Here is a 16,269-nt window from a genome sequence, read left to right as displayed (position 1 = left end):
ATTGATCAGCAACAGACAAAAATCTTAAAAGGGGACAAATCTAGTTAAAATTTGGTGTGACTCTTCATGTCCCTGTACTTGCTTGAATAAGGCCATGTGTAAAAAAGCCAAGTCAACAATCTCTCATATCAAGACCTAGAAGTACCCCAGAGTATTTTTGTGTAGGTGTATTCTTGACTAAGAAAAAAAAAAAAGAATTGCCTTGTAACACACACAAAATGTTGTTATCACATATAATGTAGTGACATTTAACAGAATGACTGAATTTTGATAGCCTCAAGTGATGGAAGTGTGAAAATCTAGCTTTATCATTTATCACCAATGAAACTATTTTTAAGGGTTAGTTATTTAAAAAACTAAAAAAATTCAAAAACAAGGTGGAAATTGTGAAGTGCAGTTTCAGCAAACATGACTGTGCACAACCTGCTTTAAAGATGCTGTTTTCTTTAGGGAAAGGGTGCACCTTGAACAAGGATGCATGATATCTATCAGCTTAGCAAAAATGCACTAAAACATATGTTCGTACTCTTGCATTGTACATTTGCTCTGCTAATTTTTGAATTTACAATCAACAGAATGTTATTTCCTAAATGAGTCGTTGTGATGCAGGCTTACTGCGCAAAATAATAAAAACACATAAACCTAATGAATGCAGCATTCTGTCACTGTTGCTTACCAATATACTCACTTTCAGACAATAAAAATACACACAAAAAAACCTTGCATATATACTGAGAACCTTTCTAAACCTTTCACTATTTGGATCATACTGGTATACGTGAACAAATAATTCCAAGTAAAATCTTTGGATTGTTAGACCAGTGATGCGAGAATATCTAAAGCTGTATATGCTAAATGAGTTCTTGTTACAACAACCAGACCGACTTTACACAGAAACACTAGGGAAACTACAATTTAGCATTTTATTACCTGCAAAAAGGAATTAACTTATCATAGCTTAAAGGAGCCCCTCTTGCAATGATAGCAACCACCCCATCGGATTTTTAAAGGTCATAATTAGTTTATTGTGCATTTCACGATTTCTCTTCAATCTTTAACTAAAAGGACATTACAAAAGAAATGGACTGGAGTAACGGATTTTATAACACTCAAGCTAAACAAACATTAGCTGCATAACAAATCCATAAATGTTAGTTAATAAACTTATTCTTGAAAAAAGTTAAACTGTAATAAAGCAAGTAAAGAAAGTGAAATGTTAGGCATTTTAAGAATAACGAAGAATTTCATTTGGATATTAATGCTGATGATAAAATAAACTTTATACACATGGAGGAAGAGCTGTTGCAGTAGAGTGTTTCCAGAGAGTGGATGTCATACAGCTGAGTTAATTTAAACATCCATTCATTTATTTTCTGAAACTGGTCTTTAAATGACTATACCATGGAGAGCCAGAGCCTGTCCCAACATCACTTAAAATGACTTCTTTGAAACTGAATGCACAGCAAAATGCTTCTCATTTCAATATGTGTATACAAAGCCTAGGCAGAAATAAACACCAGGATTAACAAGATGAAAATGATAAACATGAGCATCTGCTGAAAGCTCCTGAGTTATGTGACATACTGCATATTTTCAAAGAAACCATTGATCTCCATAGTTCTGCTACTTAACATGTTTAGATGCTGTCCAAAAAGAACATTATGAAATAAATAACTCACAATCTTTCTATGGTTCCTGTTATTCTCTTTAATACAGCAAAAAGCAGATGGTGAGGATAAAATCCTTTAAAAAAACATTCTCCTTGCAGTAATCAATTCTTGGCAAACTATTTCTCCATTATTAAAAGGAAATGGCAACAATAAAAAAAAAACAGACCTTAAATGGTCATATTGAAAGTCTACTGTTCTTGACAGCTTTTCCGCTTTTTACTAATTTTTTAGATCACTCTTTCAAAGCAATATGCACAAAATTCTTATAAGTTGATGCATCTCGGTTACAAGGTGCTACAGCAAAATCAATAAATCCTTACATGCCATAATCAAACTATTAGGAAGATCAGTGTACAATCACATGCAAAGTACTATGCCATTCTAAGCAAAAGCTTGAAATGCCTACATAATTATAATCACTGTCTACCCATATCAGTGTCATTAATTTGTTTTAACTTGGTTATTTATATTTTTACTAATATTTAAACTACTTGATAAAAAAAAATGACATTTATACATTGATAAAATATGAAAATACATAGTAATTATTCAAAACTACAAATTCTTACAAGTAATATTTTCATTTATACATGCTATAATATTAAAATACAGCGATGCTAAAATAGAATTAAATGCAAATGAAAAAAAAAATACTTGGAAAGCTTCTTAAAATTTCCAAACCCTAACAGAGAAAGGAAAAAATACAATTCCTGCCCCGATTACAACTTTCCCAGGTCAGGAAATTTAAGTTTTTTTATTTTTAATAAATAAAAAAAAATCTAAAATCCAGTTTTGCTTTGTCAGTGTTAGGTATCAAGTGTTGCTTGATATGGGGATAAATGAATCAAAATGATTTTAACACAAGACTGCAACACAGCAAAATATGAAAAAGTGGTTGGGTCTGGAAACACTCTGAATCCACTGTAAAAGCATTTTAAAGTCTTTAAAATGTACTTAGATGCTGGTTTCCCTTCCCTTCAGAATGAAAGCATGCTATCTTTAAGTCTTGAGAATATACATATATATTGTGGACTATGGCCGGCCAGTCATCCCAGCCAATGCCCCCAGGCTGCCAGGTGGAGCTCTCCCTGCAGCATGGAGGTGCCCCGAATGCCAGCAGGGAATTCTGGACATTGGAGTTTTCATCCACAGACATGCTGGATACCACAGGGGCCCCTAGAGGACACTGCAGGGAAGCCCAAGGATTGTTATGTGCCCTATAACCCGGAAGCACGTCTTAGGTAAAGCAACAGGGGAAATGACGTACTTCCGGGATGAAGAAGAGGACTTTTTATCTGACCCGGAGGTGATAGGAAGTCACATGGATTGAAGGATTGGAAACACTTCCAGGTCTGGCAATATAAAAGGACTATGAGAAATCCCAGATGTTGAGCTGAGCTGGGTGGAAGGGTGGCAATGCATCTGGGAGTGGAGGATTGTATTGTGATTGATTATTGTAGTGTATTAGATGAGTATTGTGGAGAGGATGGTGCTTTGGGCACTATTTATTAATAGAAAGTCATATTATTGGACTTTTACATGGTGTCTTATGTATTGTCTGAGGGTTCAAGGGGACGAAAGCGCCCCCCTGTCACTATATATATATATATATATATATATATATATATATATATACACATACACAGTATATACTTGTTTCTTAACATATCAGACAGAAAATGTATAACTAGTCTAATTTCATCAATTTAAAAATGATTAACAAAAATGCTTATACAAATGTCTTAGTTGTAGAATACGGAAGATGGTTTGGTTCATGCAGATCTGGCAACACTGAAGAAACGCAAGTTCATCCTTTACTTCCAAAACCATTTTATACAAAATAAAAATATGCGTATGTTAAATGCTAGACAACAGTAAAGAGAAATAAACAGCAAAGTGACTTGAAGTTCAGATATTGCAGTCTGTAATTGTGACAATGGAGAAATGCCGAGGCCTTTAAAGTCTTCATTGAAGGCTCAGGTTAAAATCAAAAATTAATTTCAAAACATCAGCCAGAACCCAACAAAATCTGGACATCATTAAGCTTGTTTAGAAAAAGTGAGGATTAATTGTAAGTGTCAGAACTAGGTATTTAAATGACCAACTTTTTGATTTATTCTCCAATACACACTATCTAGCATAATGATGAATAGTAACAAGCAGCTCCCAAATATACAGTACCAATGGCAGGAGAATTCTCTTATTCAAAGATTAACCTTTTCAAATATCCTTATATACTTACACTGTACATTGTCTCTGTGATAATAACTGAAAGGAAGCTCAAAAAAGGTTCAAAATAATAAAGTTATTGTTTATAATCAGAGGATGAAAACTGTATGTTAAGCAAACAACAGAAGAGAAGACAGAATGCTAAAACAACACAAATTATCTTAATTCTTTAAATGTAATTTACTGCAATAAATTTTATGATATGGCTTACTTTTCAATGTTAGGAATGACTAAAAAGAAAACTGCACTTATTTTTGATATATGATTTTAACTCATCTTAACAAAGTGGCTATATACTGAAAAAGAATCCTGACACTGTGATCAAGTGACATCAGAATAACACAGGATGGTATTTAATATACAAGGCTTCAAACGTAACTGTTGGCTTCAACTCTATATCAAGTATTTGTGATGACCTACTTTTTCTGTTCTGCCTTTAAAATAAAAAGCCAAATTTTAACACAAACTTTAACCCTAAACATGTGACATTTTATGACACTGCAAGGCACACCATTATTTATAAATGCTTATTTTTTCACCCAAATCCTAATTTAAAAAAATACTGTAAACCTCTGGAAGGAGGATCCAGTATTTTGAACGATGCAGAGCTATTTGAAAATGAGAACAGTTTTTACTCTGTGTGATTTTGGATTACTTTAAAAAGCTGAGTGGGTACAAGGTAGCCTTGTTCACCACTGATGATTCTTTGTTTCCTGGCTTTCTGCCTGTACACACAGATGCCTAGATTTTCTGGGCCAGAGTGCTCAAAGTTAAGACACTATGTTATTTGAAATTAAATCTCCATCTGGATTATCATGGGACCCCAAAACAAAATTAAATGGTTTAGTCTTGTCATCATTTCAAACAAATTGCCCAACACATATTATTTTCCTTATGAATTTATAGTAAGATGACTAAATAGTAATCCATACCTAACCTTAATAATATTGAGGACACTATACTTAAATATATAAACTACATAACCTAAGTTCCATTGGAAAACAATATAATTATCCATGGAAAAACATTTCTTAAGAATAACTTTAGCCAAGCCTCAATTCACTATAGGTATGTGACTCCAGTTTCTTAATCTTTCATTAATCTAAATAACATACATTTTTTATAATATGATTCAGATATTAAATCTGATATAACGAAAAACAGAGAGTGAAAATAGTCTATTACAGTCATAATACACACTCACACTCAATTACAGTGGAACAATGTACCTAACATCAAGATGTGAAAAGAAACCTGTATTCACAAGGAAAATGGATATGCATACACAAAGCTAATTTTATGCTGACAAAGGCCCAGATAAGAATTAAAAGAAGGTCCCTAATCATTTGAGGTAGCACAAACAGTCTAGGAAAATTAATATTAAAAAATACATTCAGATTGAGCACCCCATGCCCACTCACTCTCTCTGTGGTAATTTTACATTCTTTCCATGTATGAATTAGTTATTTTCCTAGTGCTTTTGGTTTTGTTCCATGTGTAGACAGGTACAGTTAGGTTCATAAATATTTGGACAGAGACAACTTTTTTCTGATTTTGGTTCTGTACATTACCACAATGAATTTTAAATGTAACAACTCAGATGCAGTTGAAGTGCAGACTTTCAGCTTTAATTCAGTGGGTTGAACAAAAAGATTGCATAAAAATGTGAGGCAACTAAAGCATTTTTAACACAACCCTTCATTTCAGGGGCTCAAAAGTAATTGGACAATTGACTCAAAGGCTATTTCATGGGCAGGTGTGGGCAAGTCCGTCGTTCTGTCATTATCAATTAAGCAGATAAAAAGCCTGGAGTTGATTTGAGGTGTGGTGCTTGCATGTGGAAGATTTTGCTGTGAACAGACAACATGCGGTCAAAGAAGCTCTCCATGCAGGTTAAAGAAGCCATCTTTAAGCTGCGAAAACAAAAAAAACGCATCCGAGAAACTGCTACAAAATTACGAGTGGCAAAATCTACAGTTTGGTACATCCTGAGAAAGAAAGCAAGCACTGGTGAACTCAGCAACACAAAAAGTCCTGGATGTCCACGGAAGACAACAGTGGTGGATGATCGTAGAATCATTTCCATGGTGAAGAGAAACCCCTTCACAACAGCCAACCAAGTGAACAACACTCTCCAGGGGGTAGGCGTATTGATATCCAAGTCTACCATAAAGAGAAGACTGCATGAAAGTAAATACAGAGGGTGCACTGCAAGGTGCAAGCCACTCATAAGCCTCAAGAATAGAATGGCTAGATTGGACTTTGCTAAAGAACATCTAAAAAAGCCAGCACAGTTCTGGAAAAACATTCTTTGGACAGATGAAACCAAGATCAACCTCTACCAGAATGATGGCAAGAAAAAAGTATGGAGAAGGCGTGGAACAGCTCATTATCCAAAGCATACCACATCATCTGTAAAACACAGTGGAGGCAGTGTGATGGCTTGGGCGTGCATGGCTGCCAGTGGCACTGGGACACTAGTGTTTATTGATGATGTGACACAGGACAGAAGCAGCCGAATGAATTCTGAGGTGTTCAGAGACATACTGTCTGCTCACATCCAGCTAAATTCAGTCAAATTGATTGGGCGGCGTTTCATGATACAGATGGACAATGACCCAAAACATACAGCCAAAGCAACCCAGGATTTTATTAAAGCAAAGAAGTTGAATATTCTTGCATTGCCAAGTCAGTCACCTGACATTAACCCAATTGAGCATGCATTTCACTTGTTGAAGACTAAACTTTGGACAAAAAGGCCCACAAACAAACAGCAACTTAAAGCTGCTACAGTAAAGGCCTGCAAGTGCATTAAAAAGGATGAAACCCAGCATCTGGTGATGTCCATGAGTTCAAGATTTCAGGCTGTCATTGCCAGCAAAGGGTTTTCAACCAAGTATTAGAAATGAAAATTTTATTTCCAGTTATTTAATTTGTCCAATTACTTTTGAGCCCCTGAAATAAAGGGATTGTGTTAAAAAAAAGCTTTAGTTGCCTCACATTTTTATGCAATCTTTTTGTTCAACCCACTGAATTAAAGCTGAAAGTCTGCACTTCAACTGCATCTGAGTTGTTACATTTAAAATTCATTGTGGTAATGTACAGAACCAAAATCAGAAAAAAGTTGTCTCTGTCCAAATATTTATGGACCTAACTGTATATTACTGTAATTGAACGCTAACTCTAGCCTTATGCCCAATTGTATGATGTTAGACTGTGGCTTCCTGTGACCCTAAATTCAATTATTCAGGGATGAAAATTGTGTTAAATTTTTCTTTACTTTTAAAGTATAAGGCTAATAAACCACACAAAGATCTAATTTATGTTTGTAAATTTGATCTCATAATTTAAAACATAAATGGCAGGTTTTTTCATGGTATGCATTTCTGTAATAATAATGGAATTGTTAATTCACTCTCAGACAGCATGAAATAAGTGACCACATATTATGAAAGGTCAATTAAATGGTATACATGCAGTATTAGTATTTTTCATATATATAGTTATGTAACAAATAATTCTGTCAAAATTAATCATAAGTGTTAACTTTTTTATAAGTTTTAATTAAACTTCCTGATATGCAACTATATGCCAGTATTTAGTATACCTAAAAGCAATGCAATCGAAATAACTATGGACACCCAAAGATTTTGTTTTATTACATGTCATTGTCTCTCTCTGTATATCACATATTATATTGAAAATAACCAGAAAATGCTTTACAGCAATCTCACTGGGCAAGGCTGTATTATCATAAATTATGACATCTGTTCCATTATGCTAGCTCCTAAAACCAGTAAAAAATACATTGCATAATATTGGAAAGATTTAATTTGTTATGTTAACATTTGTAATCTAGAAATTGTATCTATTCGTCAAAAGCATACTGTAAATTGTGGCAGATGACAACTCTGTATAAATCCACCGTGAACAAGTCCCAAAGTTTGTAAGAGATATAGTATACCTTACAATGAAATGTTCTATCAAAGACTGCTTCCTATCTAACACTCGCTGCTGCTCTGGAAGTATAAAATTTTGACTGGGATAAACAGGATAAAGAATACGGTTAACAGGTATGACAAACACACTATGTAAATGGAGCGGACTTCTGCATTTTTTACATAGTTGAATAATAAAGTTATGTTAGGTCATGAGAGGGCACCATAATCGTAAGCCATGTGTTCTCCACATATGTTTCCAATAAGGTCTGCTTTTCCCTTATTGAACTGTAACATGTTTACAAAGGGCAGAGTTTTATTTGTGTGGGTAGCCACTCCACCCATTAACATAAAACCTAGAGTTAAGCGATCTGCCAATGGAAATAAAGAATAAAAAGCATTTTTCACTAGATGTAATGTAGATGTGCCAAGAGAGACATGTTTACTGCTATAAAGTATCCATTATCAATTCCACCTCACCTCTTCAACTTCCTGTGATACCCTACGCTTGCGAAGCTCCTCCATTCTCTCACACACGTCACTAAAGCAAGTGTTGTAATAGTCAGCGTGCTGTTGGGCCAAATCATCGATGTTACCCAATGAACCATCCTGGAATGGGAAAAGAGAAAAATACATTAAATATACAAAAGATTTCTACAGAATGTAAAAGATAGCAAAACAAATTAATTTGCTGTTTAGAGCACTGTATAAATTCAGTTTAAAACTTATTTTTCATACAATGTTTAAAATATGTAAACCTGAAATTTCTATGCATGTACATTATTTTTAAAACCTCATTATGCCAGACATTGCTATTGATGTATTTCTTCTGACTCAAAAAGAAAAACACTTTTATGGCACGACTACTTAATTTATCCAGAAGTCACACTTGCTTTACTGGGTTAACTTGTAATTTTGTTTTTTCTCACTTTTTAAATAAAAGGGAAAAGGTGTAGACTAAGGAATGTGAATAATTCATACAAAAGAAGAAGATCAGACACCTTGAAATATAAAGTTATGCCTTTGTCCTGTCAGTTTTGCAAAGATGGCACCTGACAAAAATGCTCACCTTCTTACATTTTTCAAATTTAAGCAGATATATTAATCACTAAACATTCATATAAAACTATATTGACAGAACCGACAAAACATAATCCAATTCTATAAAAATAAAACTTGCTGGAATATTAATTTATTTAGCCAATTCATTTATCCAAACTGATTTACAAATTACAGATACAGCACGGCTGTTTATATAATCTTTACCAGAACACTGGCAATGGATTTTATCAAGTGTTGCAGATTAAGTAAGGATTTTAATGATAGCAGTATATCTAATACATAAGTCTCTACATGCCACTGTCTGCAAAATTTAGTAAATATAATAATAAAAATAAATAAATAAATAATAGAACATTCTCAAATCAAATCTCCACCAGCAAGTGGCAGTAATGGATGCAAGCCAACAACCAAACTTGGTAAGGCAATAGTCAATTGCTAAGCAATTTAGTAAATAAACACATTTAACTGGAAAGAACGAGGGATTTCTAGTAACAAAATTATTCATCTTTCCTTAAGCAATTCCAGGTAACATTCTAGATTGTCACGGACCAGTCTGGGATAAATGAGAGAGGAAAAATTACACGGGATGCATAATGTCCTCATCATAGCTGTTGTACTGCATTTTAAGTATAGGTTAATTTATTTTGTGTGTGGAATTGTCATGTTCACAAAGGCTTCTTCTAGGGATTTGGGATTTTCTTCCCGCAGTACAAATCAAATAAAAGATGTTTGCAAAATACATATTAATAGGTCTACTTCATTGATTATTGCCAATTTGTTCAATTTTATTACAACACCTAAACATGAAACCAATGCTTCTTCTCCTTTTCGTTACTTTCTAGATTTGTTATTGTTAAGGTATGTGTACTTAAGGTATGAAGTGTATGAGGCGTGAAGGAAGACTAAAGGTCTAACTAACCAGAAAAGTGTAAGAGAATAATTTGGAGGTTACAAAAGTTAAATATTTCGGATTGCAGTACACAGTGAAAAATATAATCATTTGTTTTAGAAATGTCATGAGGAGACTGCTGAAATGGTCAAGTAAACAAGCAGAATGCTCCAGGGGGATGGTTCAAGAAGCTGGCTGATGTAATGCTCTTTCATGCTCTTAGTAAGACTTGCTAGTTAGCATGTAAACAGTTTTCATAACAGAATAAAAGCTGAATTTATGAGATATTGAAGAATAAGGATGTAATGGAGAAAGACATTTCTTCACTGTGGTTGTGCTATATGCTAAAACACTTCATATGCTTTAACCAATTGGAGTATGATATGTAAGCATTAATTCAGCACTGCTATGCAAATTCAGTTGTTTATAAAACGGACCTCTTTCTTTACTCTTTTGATCATTCTGTAACAGTCTGCTGTGATGAATACTCCCTCTTCAGCATTTGCTGAAAGGACCATTAAAAGACCCAGTGGACAAGTTTCCTCCTGCCTGGTTTCTTGAATTAAAGAGGCTTTATCAAACTTGTCCTAGCAGAGGATAAGTTTCTTTCATTAATTGTTGATTTATTCTACAATAGACTTGGAAAAAGAGGAGACACAACAAAGGTTTTAAGTACATGTATATCCTTTTTAAAGACCTGCTTATTCCTCTCCTTGGCTGTGGACAGTGGACTCTAATCTGCATTTATAATTATAAAAAGGACAAGAGGACACAATGGAAGCCGAGTTTAAGTTTTGCAAATGTACTGCTATACAGATTCACTTATTATGGATTAAAGTGATATAAAGAGAGGAGGTAAGGTTAAGGTTAGTAAACAGTATTAGAGCATGTGAATAATAAATTATGATGTCACAAGAGTTTGCCTATTACTGTCAAACAACATTTTAATGATTTTATGAATGAATAAAAGGCCTGCAAGTGTTTGCCAAATGGAACATCTATAGTGAGCAGCTGCACAAGGCATTTTATAATGTGTTAAACCAGAAGTTAAATCCATTCATTTGCTCCAACCACCACTTAAATACAAGTAATTAAAACTTAAGATATACTATAGCCAAATGATCTACTGACATGGCTTAAAACAGTGCAACCACAGAATGGCAAGACTCAACAGCACAAAAACAACAAAACAGGACTCAAGTGTTAGGGGAGAAAGTACACAAGAGAAAGAAAGACTCCTCTGTAACACAAAAGCTAATGTTATTTTTTGCATGCCTTCTAGTCATTAGGTACGTCAAACTTCCAAACACAATTGATGATTTGTTTATAGGACTATATCAATTTGAATGAGTACAATTTACTGACAAAAGTGCTAACCTTTCTGCGCAGTTGTGGTTGCTCCTTTATTTGACAGCCACTAATGTGCTGTCTTACAGAACCAGTGCTGTACATAGAGTTAACATGTACGGAAAGTTTCAAATGCAGTCTTGGCCCATTTTTCTTTTTTCATTTTTTTTTTAATGGTACGTAAAGCATGCGACATCAAACAGATGAGCTTCTCTTCTGTTTATGTGGTTCAAAACACCTTTGTTTCCTTATACAGTACTTCCAAATAACCATTCATTGGTTGTAAACCCTCATACACATAGTGCCCACCCGTACAACTAAAGACTAGTCGGGAGTGAGTCATTGGGCATGTTCTATTACATGACCAGCTTCACGGGAGTGTGCCACCAACTGCCTCCAAATCTCTTATGTAAATTAACGCTACAACTGAAAATCACTGAAAATGTCAAACATAGTGGTGTGCACACTGCAAGGTTACTCGTTTGCAAACTTTTGATCACAAAACTACCAAAGCTGATGTTTGATTCAGAGCAAAGTGAAACAAAAACACTGTAAAACTGTGTTGAACATTAAGCAACACTTTCTGGAAGCTCTGGTTTAACAATTATGACAGTGTTGGTTGGTTGAAATCTTTCTTAAACAATCCTTTTCTTAAACGTAGCTCTATAAAATACACTACCAGGTACAGATTTCAACCACAAGTTACAAGGAAAGGGTAAAGTGTTCATAAGAAAAAACAGTACAGTAGATCTCAAGTGACTGTGCATGGAAAAAAGATAATTACAGAAGAATTAAATAAAAATATAGGTACAGTCTAGTGTAAGAAAAAAAGAGGGTGGATAAGATTTAAAAGAGTCAAAAGCAGCAATTCACAAACAGACCTAGAATGATGTTTCCATAGAGTACAAGCCGAAAAGTTGAAGGAGAATTTAGGGTTGCAAAACAGGTCTTTGACATTTTGAAGAGACTAGCAATAGAAAAATCTCATTTGCCAAGCTATGGGCTGTTGAATGTAACAACTTTGTAAATAATAATAATAGTAAATCCAGTACCATAATGGTATTTAGTAAAGCTGATTCTGATAAAGGCAGATGTCCTCACTGTGTTTGGCTTACTGCAGTTCCCTTTAAATAGTTTTCCTGCATAAAGCATCAACTAACTAAAACAAGTCCATAATGCTAGAGTTAGATTAACTAGAGTTCTTGTATAGTATGTCACAAAGTTTAATGGAGGTAGGAGAGGGTATTTCTGCATCAGAACAGGATAGAAAGGACTTTAAATCTGTTCCATATGCAGAAAAAAAGATGCTTTGATGGCTTCAAATATGTGGTTTTGAAGGGATACCAAAAACAAACTAGTAAATAAGAACATAGAAATGTATGGGAGCAAAGCTCCTATGAAACGTTATCAAACTGTTTGAGTTGTTGATATGCTAGTTGTAGCGCCAAAATAAATTCCTACAAGCTAGGATGTAGGACAATTGTTCTGCCAGATTATGAAGAAATGGCAAGCCACAAGAGAAACTGAAAAAGAGACTAAAGAAATCTAAAGAACAGAACCTAAATTTTGAACACCAAAGAGCTTAGAAACACATACAAATCAGATATATCCTTGTATCCACAATCTTGGACGACACAACACTGACACTATAACAGAATGTTGAGCTACTGTGTAGTACACCATAGTGCCACATTAGAATGGTAGGAGGTTTGCTACATGAGTTGTCACTGTCAAAGCTCAACATTCTCCTATACTATAGCTTGCCACCTACTATGCAATGCATACATTATACACACACAAACACGTTAGGGCTGCTGGTGAATTAAAAAATGTAATCTCATTTCATCGCACAATTAAAATTTATAATGGAAACTGAACACATTTTTATCGAAATATATTTCCTTCAAACATACTGTATTGATATTTTTCACTGAATCTGAAATATCTGATTACTTTCTAACAAAAAATAGTTCTAATAAACTGTTGTCTAGACATGATACATTATTCCATTAAATTTACCGAACAGTTATGTGTAACAGAAACAACTGAATGAACACTTAACAGCAAACAGTAAAGTATTTTTTATTTTAAACCACTTCACAATACAAATTAGTCTATTACTAATATGTAAATTAGTATACGTCTATTACAGATTTTCTTACTATTTAATCAGCCAATTGCTTATTTGCACTGTTCATTTGAACGATGCTCTTTCTTTTACTAAAAACCTATCCAGACACAAAAAGCAAATGGCCACAAGAGACCAGTATAGAGAAATGTTACTTTATAATAGACTAGGGTAAAAATTTTCATTTACCCGATTCAATATTGATTCCAAAGTCTCAAGAACGATCTAATAAATCTTTGCCATTCTCTATTACTATATTACGATATTTGCTTATCTTCGTTTTTGTAATTTAATCCAGTGGATATCGCTAATGCACCTGGTTATGGCTTTCTACAGAAAAAAGGATTTTACTATCTCACACAAAATTGGGTGTCCTCCTCAACTGATTTTGACATCAGATGAATGGAATTACTATGGATTCAAACAGTGCGTCGGTAAAGAACAACTGCATAAAAGCAAAGCCTTATGTAAGCCATGCAACTCAGAAGTTAAGTTCTATTGTAATACAACAAATTTAAGAAGTCATTTATCTTCATATCACCCATAAATGTTATCTCAATCGATGAATAGTCTAAACAATCTACACTGGAGACATTGTTTCGCTCCAAGCGTTCATTTAATTTGCCTTGTGCCCAAAAAAACAAAGCAACAGAATCTATAACAGTTTTTATCTGTACAGATATAAAACACTACACTGTTGTTGAAAACGAGGGCATACAGCAAATGATACAGGTTTGGCATACTATATCAGCCAGAAAACAAATGAATGAAATTATTGTACCTAGGTTATATGAAGATTTTAAGCAAAGATTCACCACATCTCTCAAGCCAGTAGAGAGAACAGCCCTAACTTGTGACAATTATTCATCCAGGGTAGCAGTATGTGACAATCACATGTCACTACATAAAAAACGTCTGCAACACATTTGCCACAGGTGCCCAGTCAAGAACACTGTATGCCAGTCACACCAGGAGCAATCTCACTTCCAATCAAGGTAAAATCGATATCAACATCGATATCAAATCAGGACATTGTGAATCAAAATCAAGATCGAATCTGGATATCAGTGTTAATAACCAGCCCTACTTTTTAGTCTTTATTTTATGCCTCCATCCATCTAACATCTAACCCTCTTTATATCCTAACACAGGGTCACGGGGGTCTGCTGGAGCCAATCCCAGCCAACACAGGGCACAAGGCAGAACAAACCACTGTCAGTTATTATTTGATTTTTTTTATTTAAGCCAGTTCTAACATTAGGCACAGTAGAACAAAGGCATGTTTGTAGTGAATTAAGAAAATAGGCTTAGTCCTTCACGTGCTGTGAAGAAAATAACATCCACCCCCTTTCTCCATCCTCGATGTAAGCTCCCAAAGACTTGTGGTATGAACTTTTGTGGCTTTGCCACCAGATCACACCATTTCAAAATACTTATAACCAATAACTAGATTAAACCTAAACAGATACTTCACTTATAGGTTTCTGTTACTAGATTGCATGCAGCGTACTATGTTTCGATTGGCTGTGTGACTGAGCCTTGCAAAGCACCAGTGGATGTTTTTTGTCTTAAACCAAGTGCTGTTGCAATAATTACTGGCTCTATATGACCCTAAACTTGGCTGATTAAATTTTGTCCTCAGCATATGTAGGATTAAATACATACATACAATGTTTTGTTCAATTCTTCCCACATAATTGCATGATACTCTTCCTTGCTAGTTGTCACCAGATGACTGGAGCGTACATGAGATATTAACAAAACCAGCAGGTAATGTCTTTGCAAAAAACTGCAATGTTTCTGTGTGAAGATGCAACTCACTTAACAACAGTTTAGTTTTATAGGTGCCCTCGCCACTTTCTAAGTGGAAGTAAAAGTTTTTATTTTGGTGACCAGTTGAATCTAATTTAAACATGCCCTGTTACAGTAGTTTTATGCATTTAAAATAAAGATCAATGAAATGGCACATACCTACTTCTTTTCAGGTACAAATAAACAGGTGTAGGACGATGTGAGTGGTAGAGTGCTGAAGTGTTCTTGAAGGGAGGTGAATGGCATTGAGGTCATCTCTCCTCGAAGGGCCCATGAGGAGATGTATATTTTAAGTGGGTCTGGATTAAAAATGGGTGTGTAAGTGGGCATGGGAAAGGTGATACTGGAGCCTGGTGATTTTCCAGGGTGCACACCACTTCCGTCTCATGAGAACACATGTGAGAGGTTAGCTCAATTGTATAAAGAAAAGTTTGTACACATTAAAAGGGAATGAGGCACTAAATAACTTATCAGCTGATAGTGGGACAAGATTTTTGAAAATTCAGTATAGGGTCAGACAAAGGGGAGAGAAGCAGATGCAGTACAGTTAGTGAGAGTTATTATATACAGTATGTGAGCATGTTTTGCTAGAGAAGATGAGCTGAAATTCCATATACATACATACACACATACACAGGATACAGTATATATATATGGCATGTATGTATTAAATAGCCATGGTATGAATTTCAAAGTGAGTATTATCTACTAAATTTTAGGATGTTAGGTTTCAGTTCTTTTTTGCCAACTACCAAAGTTCAGATTGTAGATCGCTATTTTCTAGTGAACTTTATTTTTACAAATAAAAGAAAATGGAAAGTGAAAATATATGAAACCTTACAGAAGATTTAAAAAACTCCTAATATTATGAAAAAGGCCAATTTAATGTCAACAAACTTGATCAATGTTAATGTAAACCAAGACAGATAATCTTGTTGCATTTTTTTACCTAGGAATTACAAGAAAAGTTTGGACTGTCCAGCTTTAGTGATTTTTGATTGTGTGATGTATGCATAGATACATAGATTCATTGATACATTGATAATACACTCAGTGGTCACTTCACTAGGTTCACTGGCTTGTTAATGGAAAATATCCTGTTTCTACAAACAACCAATCATATTGCTGTGACTCTATATATTATATATTATAGTATATATATTTGTGAATAAGAGAGAGAGGAGCCAGAATATG

The 16,269-nt window shown here is 34.4% G+C and overlaps 1 protein-coding gene across 9 annotated transcripts in view; it reads right to left on the bottom strand.

Annotated features, from left to right (window-relative positions):
• sash1a (SAM and SH3 domain containing 1a) overlaps positions 1–16,269 on the bottom strand; it is a 919,927-nt gene that overhangs the window by 83,966 nt on the left and 819,692 nt on the right. For all 9 annotated transcript variants that reach the window (XM_039747549.1, XM_039747550.1, XM_039747556.1 and 6 more), the window contains exon 2: positions 8,318–8,446. In XM_039747549.1, the coding sequence (XP_039603483.1) occupies positions 8,318–8,446 (129 nt within the window). The remainder of the gene's footprint in view (positions 1–8,317; positions 8,447–16,269) is intronic.

The sequence above is a fragment of the Polypterus senegalus genome, chromosome 3, assembly GCF_016835505.1.
Source record: "Polypterus senegalus isolate Bchr_013 chromosome 3, ASM1683550v1, whole genome shotgun sequence".
In the NCBI taxonomy this organism is placed as follows: Eukaryota; Metazoa; Chordata; class Cladistia; order Polypteriformes; family Polypteridae; genus Polypterus; species Polypterus senegalus.
Note: the sequence above shows the minus strand (reverse complement) of the source record. Positions and strands in the feature narration are given on the sequence as shown.